The sequence below is a fragment of the Saimiri boliviensis genome, chromosome 9, assembly GCF_048565385.1.
Source record: "Saimiri boliviensis isolate mSaiBol1 chromosome 9, mSaiBol1.pri, whole genome shotgun sequence".
Classification (NCBI taxonomy): Eukaryota; Metazoa; Chordata; class Mammalia; order Primates; family Cebidae; genus Saimiri; species Saimiri boliviensis.
In genome coordinates this window covers 125,587,953-125,601,699 of record NC_133457.1, presented here as the reverse complement: position 1 = coordinate 125,601,699, position 13,747 = coordinate 125,587,953, and the positions used below count along the sequence as shown (strand labels likewise).

Sequence of the window (13,747 nt, the reverse complement as noted above, 5' to 3'; positions counted from 1 at the left end):
CCACTGCAGGCCATGGTACCCTGCAGCTTACTCCACCCCTCCAGGCCTCAGTTTCCTCACCTGTGGAGTGGGGTGCCTATCGTCTCTCCCCCTCAGGGCTCACTGGACAGCCACGGCTCACCGCAGCCATGATCACGGCTTCTCCTCCCTCACAGCTTCCTGCGGGCCTCCCGGCCCTCCACCACGACCCACGAGGCCCTCAAGTGCTCCCCGAAGGTGGATCGGCTCTGCCTCCTCAACCGCCCCCTGTCTCTGCACCTTGGGAGCCCCCGCAGCAGCCCCCTGGCCCCTGCTGCAGCCCCCCGAGACCCCCGGCTCCAGGACCTGAAGGCCAGAGAAGCAGAGGCCTGGGAGGAGCCCACAGACCTGCTGGGGCTGCCCGGCGCCCTGGCGGGCATGCGGGACCTTCGCCTGGAGGGCGCCCTGCACCTGCTCCTAGCTCAGCAGCAGCTGCGGGCTCGGGCCAGGGCAGGCAGTGCCAGGCCAAGGGACCAGCCCACACCCAGGGAGACACCGCCCTCCCCACCGGTCAGCTTGGACTCAGAGGGCCCTGAGAGCGAGGGGGCCAGGGCCACTCCAGCCACAGCAGTCCTGCCTGGAGGGCGACACACACAGCCCACCAGCCCAGACCACGCCCAGAGGACAGAGGCCACAGCCACACAGGACTGTGCCCCAGACAAGCCCCTGGACCTCTCGGATCGGGGCCGGGGCCGGGATGCCCCCAAGCCAGCCAGCCAGCCTGGGTCACTCAGCCCTGCCACTGCCCACACTCCTAGCCCCGAGCCACCCACCCCGTCCAGACCCCTGACTTGCAGCCCTCAGCCACTCAGTATCGGCACCAAGGGGACCAGAGTACCAGAGCAGGACGAGGCCGGCACTCCCATGGTACGGAGCCCAGCCCCAGCTCAGATCCTGTCCTCGGCCTCCACACCCGCACCCCGACCCCTGGCCGCCCTCTAGCCAGACCCTGGGCTGCTCTCTGCCCTCTGCCCCCCAAGATGATTCCCAGGGAGAAAGCAAGGCTGCCTCATCCACACTAGAAAGGGAAAGGCTGGCCCCGCCCAGCTGCAGCCCCAGGTGGGGTCCCACAGGCTGTCCAGGGCTGAGTTGGGGGCAGGGAAGTCTCCCAAATAAACTCAAGCCACCTACTTGCCTCCCCCCAGGACCCCTCATGCCCACTTCCAGGGCCCCAGCTCAGCCCGTCCTCTCCAGGCAGGACTGGGGATGAAGACACAGGGAGGCCTCAGCCGCCTCCACACGCACAGCCACCTGACCCGGACGGCCACTCAGGTACAGTAAGCACCAAGGGTCGGAGTCCAACTGGGAAGTGTTTTTCCCCAAGGGGAGAGCGGGTGATGGTCAGTGCCCACAGAGAGGGGTGTCTCCCGGCCCAGCTCTGCCCTGCCAACCCGACAGGCAACCCCAGGCTCCTGGGCTTGGCTCTTCCACCCACAGACACAGGAGGAAGCTGAGGGCCGCGCAGAAGCTTCTGGAACCACACTCAGTGAGGGGAAAAGCACCCTAGCAATGAGGGCTGGCAGGCAGGCGGTGAGACCCTCAGCAATCAGGGCAGGCAGGCGGTGTGCCCGTCAGGCAGCATCCAAGCTGGGGGCGGGCACCCCAGCTGACGGGACTCTGGGCCTGGGCCCAAACCCCAGTCTGCCTCCAGTCATCGGACGCCCTAGGGAAGGTCACTTGGCCCTCTGTGCCTCAGTTTCCCCATATGCAGAGTTGACTCCACCCATCCTAGTCTGGCAGGCTCGGGAGACTCCCGGGGGCCACCAGCCTGGCCTGACCCACACCCTGCATCCTTCAGGACCCAACAAGGTTGAAGTGCCGAGGCCAGAGTCCGACGAACTAGATGAGGCAGACACACCAGGCAGCGAGGTGGGTCCCCGGCCTCACCCTCCGCAGGACTGGGAGGCGCTCCTCCCCCTGACCACACCCCCTTCTCCCCAGGCGGGCCTGAACTCCCAGGCTGAGGCCACTCCGTGCACGCCCGGGGAGGGGCCCGGGTGCGTCTGCGCCCAGGAGCACAAGCAGGGTCTAACTCGGAAGAGGAAGCGGGCCTCGGAGCCCGGAGCCCGAGGACAAAGGTACAGACGGCACGGGGCAGGCACGGGGCAGGTGCAGGGATGGAAAGCGGCGAGGGGAGCCGCGGCACCCACCTCTCCCCAGTGCCACCCCCTCCTGGCCGCCTGGAGAATGGCAGCCTCAGAATGATGGACCCAAAAATGAACCTCAAACCTCCCGAAACGAACCCCGAAGGGGTTGTGCAGGGCTGTGCAGGGCTGTGGCCCGGTGTGGGGTCCCTCCAGTCTGAGCCTCCGTCTCCTCGCCTGTAGGGAGCTGACATTAGGGCTCATGGGAGATGTCAGTGAGAAGAAGGGGGCAGGGGATGGTCATTGCCCCCACTGTTGTCCTGAGAGGAAGGGCGTCCCGGTGCACAGGACAAGCCCCTGCCACAAGGGGCAGACCCCCAAGGCCTCTTGTCCACCTGCAGACAGGGGCAGCGCAGGGGGCATGTTTGCTCTCCCGAGGAACTGGGGGCGGCTCCAGTGTTTGCCAAGGGCGGTGTCCTTGGGGCCAGCTCCTTCTGATAAGGCGGACCGGAGCCTCAGCCCTGGTCCGAGGGTATCAGGATGACTTTTCACTTCCTGCTCTGGCCACAGTGGCAGCTCCACTCGTGAGCACCCGTGAGTGCCTGTGAACACCTAATCGTGTGGGCCTGGCGTTGGGCAGGGCCCGCAGGCAGCGGGCGGGGTGGTGCCACCACCATGTGCCATTGTCGCTGCAGACGGCGTGGCCCACGTCTGCCGGGAGAGGCGGTGGAGGCCAGCGCGGCCTTATCGGAGGCACTTCCCGCTGAGTGGGTGGAAACGTGGAAATGGTCCCAGGGGTGCAGGCTGTGAGCCAACCTCCCTCCCCACCGCTGTGTGCTCCTACCTTGAGCCGACGCTAGGGACGCTGGCAGGAGCTCGAGACACCGCCGTGGCGCTCAGTGAGAACAGGGCCCTGCCCAGCATGGGCACCGCTCAGGGTCAGAGCCAGCACCCTTGTGCCTGTCGCCCCGGGAGAATGGGTACAGCCATTGCTGCCTGTGGCCTCAGACCCTGCCCGGCAGGCAGGATCATCACTGGCCAGTGCAGAGATTGAGGCTGAGAGGGGAGCGGTCACTTGCCTGAGGTCACAGGGTTGGAATCTGGGTCAGGATTCAAACCTTACCCATTCAGCTCAGAGCCTGAGCTCCCTGTGCCTCCAAAATGGCCTGGGCCCAGCATCTTGGCAGGATCCCCATCCCTGGACCATCACAGGGACCAGGCGCCCCTCCCCTGTGGCCCTAGCCCCGGGGCCAGGCCCGCTAAGGCGGCAGCCAGTATCCGGCCAGCCAGCATTGCCTGGCTCCCTGCGAGGCAGCAAGGGGGCCTCTGGGGTCAGCGCCTGTCTTCGGAGTCACACAATGGGGAGAGCGTTGTGACCCAATTCTCAGGGCTCACCAACAGATCGGGCTACTCCTGTTCTGGGCACTGGTTTCTATAGGAACAAGGGTGGCCAGTGAAACCCCAGGGCCAGCCCTGGAGCACCCAGCTCCCTGTGCCCAGAGGAGGCCCAGGAGGCCCTAGGTGAGAGCCAGTGTCGCTTCAAAGGAAGACACACAGGGCCGCCCTGGGCCACCTACTGGCCTCCAGCCTGACTTCCAGCCACTTCCCATAGCCTCCAAAAAGCCGTCCAGAGGGAGAAGGAACCTGACAGCTGCTGAGGGGCCCGTGAGCCCGAGGGACAACGAGGACCACAGTCCCTCCCCCGGCAGCAGCCCCTGGGAGGAGACCTAGCCAGCCCGCACTGGGGTCCACCGCGAGCTGGGGCGGCCTCCACCTGCCCACCACGGCCTGGAGAGGCCACACCACCCGACCAGCCAACGGGGACCCAGCCAGCCCGCACCGGGCCCACTGACCCTGAGGTGGCCCTCCGCCTGCCCACCACAGCCTGGAGAGGCCACACCCCCCGACCAGCAGGCCAGGAAAGGGGCTGGAGGACCAAGAGGGGTCTCAGGCTGGCAATTCACCCCCTCCACATTCCTGGGAAATGCTCTGCGGCCCCTCCCCCAGCCCGGCACCTGCTCCCTGGGGGCTCCGGATTGGGAGGCGGCATCACTCAGGCCCCGCCCCTACTGTGCACTGCAGCCCTTCCTGGGCAGCGTCCCCGCTGTGGGAAGCAGCGGACCACCCGGAACCCCACCCCTGCCCGCCGAGCTCCGAGCACAGTCTTGGATGCCCCCCTCGTGGGTTCCCGGCAAGCGAGCAGTGTGGGTGGAGGGGGGTGGTAGGCGGCAGAGCCTTGGAAGACAGGGGGGGCCCCTGAGTGCCAGAGAATAAACCTGTGAAGAACAGCGTGTGTTTGGCAGGGCTGGGGTCAGCCGGGCCTCCTCCTGCCTGTGCCCCAGAAGGTGCCTGATTGCACCGGGGTCCAGGTCACCCCCTGGCGGGAGGGCAGAATGAAACCAGCTCCTCTGTGGCGTCTGCAGCGGGAAGGGACCAGGGTGCCCTCGGGGAAGCACCTGGCAATGCTGGTGGGCACGTGCATCTGTCCCTCCTCACTAGACCCTGCCTGGCAGCCACAGCGCAGCTCACCAGCACTTCACCGGAGCACTCGGGGCTGTCTGCTCCTCCGGGGAGGATGGGTCTTGGTGCCTCCCAGCTCCCTGGGAGGAGCTTAAGAAACAGTTTCCTGGGCCCGACCCCAGAACCACTGAACCAGGACCTGGGAGGTGGGCCTGGAGTCTGTTTTAAGAAGCTCCCAGGGGTAGCTCTCTCCTAAACGTGAAGTTTGACAACTGCCCCTTCAGGGAGCGGTGGGCAAAGGGGCCGTGGCACCAGGTCATGGCCAGTGTTGGGGGACGGGGAGGAGAGCGAGTGTCCTCGGGAGGTCAAGGCAGGTGGCACCTGCAAGCGAATTTGGGTGCTGAGGGGTGAACAGGAGCGTGCCAAGTAGGCAAGGGGCTAGGACGTTATGGGAAGTTTGCTGGAACCCCAACTCTAGAAAAGTGGACAAGGATCGGGTAGAAAGGAAAGGTGGGGTGGGGTGCCAGGCCCAGGGGGAACCAGGAGGTCAGCCGAGGGCCAGGCCTGCAGTCGGGGGCATCCAGGCCCAGGGGGAACCAGGAAGTCAGCCGAGGGCCAGGCCTGCAGTCGGGGGCATCCAGGCCCAGGGGGAACCAGGAAGTCAGCCGAGGGCCAGGCCTGCAGTCGCGGGCATCCAGGCAGAGCCCTGTCAATGGTGTGAGCCAAAGACAATCAGGAGCGACACTCACGAGCAGGGCCCTCTTCGGCCACAGCACCAAGGTGAGCGGGCATTTAAAACCCACTTGTCACAGGGACGGCAGGACACACTGAAACTCTGATGAGGAGGCCCTCTGCAGCCAAGCACCAAGGTGGGCCGGGCATTTAAAACTCACATGGGCCCACGACGGGGCTGGGTGAGGCCTGGACCACACTGGGGGTGTGGGCCCGGCTCTGGCGCGCTGCCTCCCAGCTCCCACCTGCAGCCTGTCGCCTGAGAGGCAGGAGGGACTGAATTCCCGGGAGGGCAGTCTGGGTGTGTTAAGGGTTGCTTTGAGTTCTCCAGAATCACATGAAACAAAAGCTGTGTGTTCCCTACACGCCACCTGCAGGCCACCCATCGACACCCTGGGGAGGGGAAAAGCTGGCGGCAGGAGCCTAGCAAGGGGGTTCCCCAGGACCCAGAAGAGAACCCCGTTCCTCCCTCAGCATTTCTCCCAGTCCCTCAAAATTGAGCTTAGCGGCAGCAAAGGAGAACGCTAGGGCCCTCCCTCCTGCACAGCCGACCACCAGGGCCTGGCGCTGGTGCACTGACCGACGCCCACCTCCTGCCCTCTGCCCTCACTTGTCCCTTTCTGTTCTCACCTGGCACCAGACTCTGCAAGCCAAGGGTGTATGGCCCACCCTCCCCTGTCAGGCCCCTCCTCCTGCTCACAGCCAGCAGGGAGGGAGGGACGCAGGGCCTGCCGTGTGCCTGCGCCAGCCTAAGCACCTTACAGCACTGGTCCAAGTCCCGGCTCACAGGAGGCCCCCAGACACACACAGGCAGCACCCCATTCTGTGGATCCGCAGTCCGCAGCCGCCCCTCTGCCATGCCAGCCAGCACAGTGACTCCCCCAGAGGGGTTATGCAGTCTTTCGATTTCTTGGGAACCCACTCCCAGGAGTGCCTACTGAGACACACCTGCTCCCCACCCCGTACCTGGGCCCAGCCCCAAATTCTCCCACACAGGACAGCTGCCCACCGTCCCCTAGACCTGGCAGAGGCCTTGGAGGCCAACTTGGAAGGGCAAACAGAAAGGAAGCGGAGGGGCTGCGTGCTGCACGAGCCCGGGTGGTGGCCGGTGAAGGCCCACAGGAGGGAGCAGGGCGGGTGGAGGGCGGGGAGGGGCCTGAAGAGCAGGGGCCCAAGCTGGGGGTGGTGATGAAGACCCTGTCTCGCCCACTCGCTCACTGCTGTGTTGGCCATCATGCTGCCTCCCCACACGCCAGGCACTCCTGGGGCCAGCGCTGTGCCTGTCGGCCCCATCCAGTCCCCAGCACCAGCACAGCAGAGACTGGGCACGTGGGGCAGGTTCCCGGTACTGCAGTGCATTTGCGGGCTGACCCCAGCAGGCGCCTGCCCTCAGCCACAGCCCACCCCCTCACTGAGTCAGTTTCATCCTGACAATACCCTTAGGCTGAAATCATCGTCCCCTCTTTAAAGATACAAAAACCCACAAAAGAAAGCTGGACAGAGCAGGCAGGGGGGACAGGGGTGAGTGCCAGGCCCTGAGTCCCTCCACAAAGATACAGTGGGTTCCCCTCCAAAATGCACCCAGGCCCCAGAGGCAGCTCCTGAGTGTCTGGGCGCCGCCAGCTCCTGGGTTCTGAAGTCAAGGGCACCTGGGGACAGAGAAGAAATAGGCCTGGGCACAAGGCAGGCTCAAGGTCACTTTGCTACAGCAGGAAGTGCAGAACTCTGTCCGCCCGGGGCTTCCATCCCAATCAAGTGCCGCCTTCACTCAGACCCTCGGTCCCTTCCATCAGTGAAGGAGGCCAGGTCGCAGGCCGGCCATTCCGGGAAGCGGTGGTGCTCCTGAGGGGCCGCCCTGCGCTCGCTGAAGCACCGCCCAGACACACCTCGGGACAGGGAAGTGTGCTGGGTTTCGCCCACGCCGCCCTGAGTCCAGAGCCTTAGAATGCGTGCTTGATGGAGGCTGACCACGAAGGCCGCCGTCCAGCAAAGGAAACAGAAGGCTGGAGCCCTGCGGCCACGGCTCCCGAAACGGGGACTCGAACCGGCGGCGCGGGGCGCAGCCTCCGACTCCCAGCGGCTGCGCCTGACGGCCTCTAGGACCCAGGGGAGCGCCCCGAGCGCGGCACCGCGCTGGCCAATGGGCGGGCGCGACGGAGATATATTTGCATGTAGGCGCGCCGCGGCCAATGGGCGGCGGGCGCGCGGGCGCGCGGGCAGGGGGCGGGGCGCTTCGCGGCGGCGGGCGCAGTCCGAGGATGGCCGCGGCCGCGGCGGGTGGAGCCCCGGGCCCGACCCCCGGCCCCGCCGGGCCCCCGCCTCCCGCCGCGCCGCCCTCGGCCGCTCGGGCCCCGCCGCAAGCGCTGCGGAGGCGCGGGGACTCGCGGCGCCGCCAGGCCGCGCTCTTCTTCCTTAACAACATCTCCCTGGACGGGCGGCCCCCGAGCCTGGGCCCCGGCGGAGAGAAGCCCCCGCCGCCGCCCCCCGAGACCCGCGAGCCGCCGGCGCCGCCGCCGCCGGAGCCCCCCTCCGGCCTGCCCGGGCTGCCCGCCAGGACCCCCGCGCCCCAAGGCCTGCTCAGCCCCACGCAGGCGCCCGCCGGCCTCGGCCTGGACGGGCAGCGCCAGAGGTAAGTGGGGGGCCGGGCCGGGTCATCTCAGGACGCCGGGGACAGGGACAGGGATGGGGGCCGGGTCAGCAGCTCAGGACCAGGGGTCAGGGTCACCTGGGGCCTCATCAGCCCAGGACAAGGGGGTCAGGTGGCCTGGGGCCTTGTCAGCCCTGGGCACAGAGATTCAGGTGACCTGGGCCCCCATCAGCCCAGGACACGAGTCAGGGTCACCTCGGGCCTCATCAGGCCAGGACACAGGGGTCAGGTGGCCTGGGGCCTTGTCAGCCTTGAACACAGGGGTCAGGGTGGCCTAGGGCCTCATCAGCCCAGGACACAGGGGTCAGACTGGTCTGGAGACCCAGCAGCCCAGAACCAGGGGTCAGGGTCACCTGGGGTCTCCTCAGCCCAGGACACAGGTTGTGTTCACCGGGACCTTTTCAGTCCTAATACAGAACTGGGGGTTCCGGGGCTCTGCTGAGGGTTTCCTCAGGCCCTGTCGGCCCCCACACGTAGGGTTCATGTCCCCTGAATTCGGTCAGCCCCTGGATATGGGGTCGGGGTCTGCACGTCGTTGTTCCTCTGAACATGGCTTTCAGGGTTCACGCAGCCCTAATGACTTCTGAGACTCCCAGCCCTGTGGTCTCTGGACAAGCCCCACACCCCGCACTCGTACCAGGGTTGTACACAGACAACCCCTGTGTGTCTCGTCCGGTTCTCTGAGCCGGGTCACGCCCTCCGTGCCCACCTCCTCAAAACCAGCATGTGGGCTGGGATCCTCCCCGCCCTGTCACTGACACCTGTTCCCAGAGCCCCCTACACAGCCAGACCTCCCATCCCACAGCAGCTGGTCTCTGGCACCCCTCCCCTCCCTGTCACCTTCCTGCTGACCCCTGCCTACTCCCCATCACTCTCAGCTCGGTGTCATTGGACCTGTTACACCCTGGGTCTGCTATTGCTCCCCGTCCTGATTGCACTTCTGCGAACCCCATCAGCCCATCCGAGGGCAACCCCAACCATGAGCCCTGCCTGTCCAGTGTGTGCCCCTTGCCCAGGTGACCCCTGGCTGCCAGACACCCTGTGTCCTTCTCCCAGAGAGCACAGGCCCTGGGTGACCCTGCCTCCTGGGCCCCAGGGCTATCCCACCCCACAGCCCTCACCCCCAGGAGTGACAGTGGCCCTGGGCTCAGGACTGGCTGCTTGTGGTTCCTTCTCAGAGGGAGCCACTGTCCACAGGTCCCCGTGCCTGCTGGACGGCTGTGCCTGGAGCAGCCCCTGCAGGCGTGCAGTGAAGGGGCTGCCACAGCTCTTGGGTCAAGGCTGTCACCGGCTCCATGGTTACCTGCAGGTCATCAGAGTCACCCCACACCCCTGGCCTTCAGGCAGGTCGAGGCATTGGGTTCCTTTAAGGTCTTTGGTTTAGGAAGGTCAGGCCTGGAACACAGCTCTGTGTCCTCAAAGACTGTGATGTCACATGCAGTTGGCGTCACACAGGTCGCAGAGCACTCGGCCTCGGAAATGCTCCTGGCCACAGCCAGGCTGAGGGCACCTGCAGACCCAGGCCTGTCCAGAAGATGTCCCCCCAAGGACATGTCTGGCCGCCGCTCCCAGGAGGGTCAGAGGGGTGACTGGGGTGGAGGGGTGGATGGGCACGTGCACTTGGCCAGCTCCTTCGGGGAAAGCAGGAGAGATGGAGCCAGATGGCACCCTCCAGGGTGGAGCAGCAAGGCCCCGGGGCGTGGGCTCCAGGGGAAGTGGGCTCACCCCAGCGGCCCAGCTCCGCAGGTGCGAGGGGGCTTTTCCCTAACCCTGGGCCCTGCTGTTTGCCATGGAAACAGCTTTGTCCTTCAGTCCTGCGTTGAGCGCTCGGAACCGGTGGTGATGCCAGGCAGGCTGGGTGCTGTCACCCGCCCTCCTTCCACGGAGTTCATGCAGCCCTGTGTGCACCAGGCCTGGCGTGGAGCGGAGCCCACTCGCGGGAGGCGGAGCGCGGCGATGCTTCGGGAAGGGCCCGTAACTGCGGAGGCAGCTCCTGCAGGGGCCTCCGTGCCAACAGTCCTGAGCACGACACACGCGGCACGGCCCTGTGGGGTTCCAAGAGGGTGCGCTGTGGCCAGTATCCCTGGCACAGGATGGGACGTGGCATGGGCTGGGTGCCCCTGGTCCTCCTGCAGTTCCCACTGCGGTCCTGTGCGCCCCCGCCCCTTGCCCCGCCCAGGGCTCTCTCCTCACCTCCCTCCTCCTCGGCCTCCACCTCCCTGCTCAGGTCTTTCCTGAAGCCCGAGCTGTTCCTGGACGGGAGGGCTCTGCTGCTGCGGCTGTCCCTGCTGGGGCCCTGCGGCCGCGTTCAAGGTGCCGACCTGTGTCGGAGGGTTGTGGCCCCTCTCCTGGTAGGTAGTCCCCAGCGTGAGGACGTCCATTTCCCCTGCGTTCCCTGGGCCTGGCTGCTGAGCGAGGGAAGGGCGGCTGCCCCAGCAAAGGGGTGCTGGCTCCTGGCTGGAGTTCTCGGATGAGTTGGTTTTAGGAAGCGGAGAAGAATTCTGGAAGTCCCGACGGTGGCGCTGACGTCAGTATCGTGAGCCTGACCTGGGCTCTGGGAACAGACCTGGCTTGGAATCCCAGTGCACTGTTCAGTAGCTCTGTGACCTTCAGCAGGTGGCATGGCCTCTGAGGTCAGAGGTCAGATGCGGGCCCAGGGCTGGGCGACGTGTGTGGCAGGAGTCAGTGTGGGGTGAGCAGAGCCTCCTACTTTCTTTTTTTTGAGACAGGGTCTCTCCCGGTCTCCCAGACAGGAGTGCAGTGGCTGCATTTGTATTTTAGGAGAGATGGGGTCTCACTATATTGTCCAGGCTGGTCTTAAACTCTGGCTCAAGTGATCTGTCTCGGCCACCCAAGTGCTGAGATTTCAGATGGGAGCCACCACACCAGGCAGACCAGCCTCTCGTCACTCGGTCCCCAGGAGAGTTATTCTTTCCCAGGGAGGCTGAGCCTGTGCGCGCTTTCTGCTGTGTCGGTGAGTTGTCGGAACCCTTGTTTTCCTCGTAGAACTTCCAACCAGGTTTATTTTCACTTTTAACATTGCCTTTGCCTAATGCCTAAAAGCAAGTGGGGTTCCCAGCCGGGTTGGAGCAGGTGCGGGGTTCTCCGCCTGCAGCCTCCTTCCCGCCACCCCCTCCTCCGAACGCGGCGGCGCACAGCACTGCGAGCGCGCTGTCTCTCCCGGTTCTGGAGGCGCAGCCTCAAGGTGTGGACAGGACCCCGCTCCCTCTCAAGCTCCAGGGAGGATCCTCCCTGCCTGTTCCCACCTCTGGTGGCTCCAGGGCTCTGCCTGAGCGCCGTCCTGTTCCCACAATCTGAGTCTCCACGTGGCGATTTCCTCACAGGGGTGCCAGTCATTGGATTAGGACTAACCCCGTGACATCTTAACTCGACGACATCTGCCAAGACCCTCTTTCCAACTGAGGCCCCATTTACAGACACTGGGGTTAGGACTTCCACCTTTTGGGGGCGATACGGTTCCACTCTCAACAGCCCCAGTCAGTGTCCACAGCACTAATGATGTGGCAGCGGTGCCCCCTTCCCCGCTTCCCGAGCAAACAACTTTCCCCAAGTTGCAGCCAGATGTGGCCCTGCCAGGAGCCAGGGTGCAGCCATCAACAAGAGGGCCTACTGTGTTAGCTGGGAGCAGGGCCCCCGGTTCTGGAGGGTGTGTGCCCAGATGCTTCTGGGGAAAGGCCTGGGGTGGCAGCTGGGGGACAGGCTGCTGTCTGGACCAGGAGCCACTCAGCGTTGCCAAGCTGCTGTCCAAGTTAAACCAATTTCACTCTGGCATCTGGCGCTGGTTTACAAGCCTCATTTGGGCGTTTCTTGCTCTCCAGCTGGCAAGCAGCTGGCAGTGGTCAGCTGAGGCCAGAGCCTGGGGACACACCTCTTGTGGCAGCCCAGAGGCCACTCGACACCCCCAACTCTGCCCAGCCCTGTGACCCCACACGGATGCTTTCGCCGGGTGAGGCTGCAGGCCCCTGAAGGAGTGCTCTGGGCACCCGAGACCAGCCATGCATTCAGTATCGTGCCCCCAGGGTTGGTGGCCTGCCAGGTGCCCGGCCAGGGGATGGGCTGGGGGTGGCCGCACAGCACCACTGCCCAAGCTTTCCTGTCGAGGGAGGGTTCCGGTCTCCGTGCTGCAGCGGGCACGCCATGGGGCAGGAGCGGCTGCTTGATGGAGAGTCCCAGCTGTTCTCACGCTGTCAGACCTACCGTCAAGGGTATTCCCACGCCCCTTTGCCCAGCCATGCCCCGCTGAGTTCCATCTGAGCCACAGCGGCTCCTACACACAGCTTTGGGTTTCTAATGGGGACGGGGCGTCAGGCCTCCCTCTTCTGCGCATTTCTTCCGTGACAAAGGAAAGGAAGCGTGGGGAACGCTGGAAGCAGTGTCTCATCAGGAGCAGGTTTCGCTTCCTGTCTGTGAGCCTGACTTTGGGTGGAGGCGCGGCGGCCCGCCGCTTAGTGCTGAGAGTGAGGTGTGCCCGCAGATGGCGGGCAGCCTCCCCGCCGCCCCAACCCCTTCTTCCCAAAAGTCAGATGCAGGCAGCTTCCAGCTGGTCCCTGCCACTGCAGTGTGGGGGAACCACGAGGAGGTGCCGCCGGTGTGTCTACCGTGGCCGAGCGGAGGCGGGCCCTCGCAGGACTCAGCAGGACTTGCGTTTGCCCCAGTGTGTGGGGTGCGTGGGGCGGGGGTGTGGGGCGTGCGGGGCACGGGGCGTGTGGGGCACCGGGCGTGTGGGGCACGGGGCATGCGGGGCATGGGGCTTGGGCCTCGCCAAGGGCCTCGTTCTTTCTGCTTTGCTGGCTTGCTGCTGGCATGTTTTGGGTGAAGGTCTGGTGCCCGCAGGATGAGTGGCGCTCCCCTGCCGAGACACAGGCCAGGGACCTGTTCCCCCACGTGTCGGGCCTCTCTGCCCCATGGTGTCCGTGCGCCTGTGCAGCCGTGCCCTGCGTGCCGTGCGTGCCGTGCCGTGCCGTGCCGTGCGTGCCGTGCCCGCCGTGCCATGCGTGCCGTGCCGCGCGTTACGTGCCGTGCGGTGCGGTGCGTGCCGTGCCCTGCGTGCCGTGCCGTGCCGTGCGTGCCGTGCGTGCGTGCGTGGGTGTGCGTGCGTGCGTGCGTGCGTGCGTGCGTGCCGTGCGTGCGCGTGCCGTGCGGCCGTGCGTTACGTGTTGTGCGGTGCGGTGCGTGCCGTGCTGTGTCGTGCGTGCCGTGCGTGCCGTGCCGTGCCATGCCGTGCGTGCGTGTCGTGCGTGCCGTGCCCTGCGTGCCGTGCGTGCCGTGCCCGCCGTGCCATGCGTGCCGTGCCGCGCGTTACGTGTCGTGCGGTGCGGTGCGTGCCGTGCCGTGCCTGCCGTGCCGTGCCGCGCGTTACGTGCCGTGCGGTGCCGTGCGTGCCGTGCCGTGCGTGCGTGTGTGTCGTGCGTGCCGTGCGTGTCGTGCGTGTCGTGCGTGTCGTGCGTGCGTGCCGTGGCGTGCATGTCGTGCCGTGGCGTGCGTGCCGTGGCGTGCGTGCCGTGCGTGCCGTGGCGTGCGTGCCGCCCCGTGCAGTGCAGCACCATGTCGTCGTGCAGTCCCGTGATCACGCATGTCCAACCTCCTGCTGACCGGCGTGCGTGCTGCTCCCATCTGCACATGCGTGATCGTCTCCGTGTCTGCAGGGCGGACGGACACCTTTCTGTAGAGCGCAGGGCGAGCAGGAGTCCAGCAGTGGGCGCTGGCCGGGGTCCCATCTGCGCTTGCCGGCGCCCATTCTGCTAGCAGCGGCGCCCTGCTGCGGTGATGAGCCGTGACTGCCCTG

At 66.0% G+C, this 13,747-nt stretch overlaps 1 protein-coding gene across 2 annotated transcripts in view; it reads left to right on the top strand.

Moving 5' to 3' along the window:
- Nucleotides 1–13,747, top strand: part of LOC101048870 (CDK5 and ABL1 enzyme substrate 2) — a 39,153-nt gene that overhangs the window by 13,497 nt on the left and 11,909 nt on the right. The window contains exons 10-13 of one of the 2 annotated variants that reach the window (XM_074406754.1): nucleotides 156–885; nucleotides 1,164–1,290; nucleotides 1,817–1,887; nucleotides 1,960–2,096. In XM_074406754.1, the coding sequence (XP_074262855.1) occupies nucleotides 156–885; nucleotides 1,164–1,290; nucleotides 1,817–1,887; nucleotides 1,960–2,096 (1,065 nt within the window). Of the gene's footprint in view, nucleotides 1–155; nucleotides 886–1,163; nucleotides 1,291–1,816; nucleotides 1,888–1,959; nucleotides 2,097–7,526; nucleotides 7,924–13,747 lie in introns of those variants that run through there. The other variant, XM_003932719.4, reaches the window with a different exon arrangement.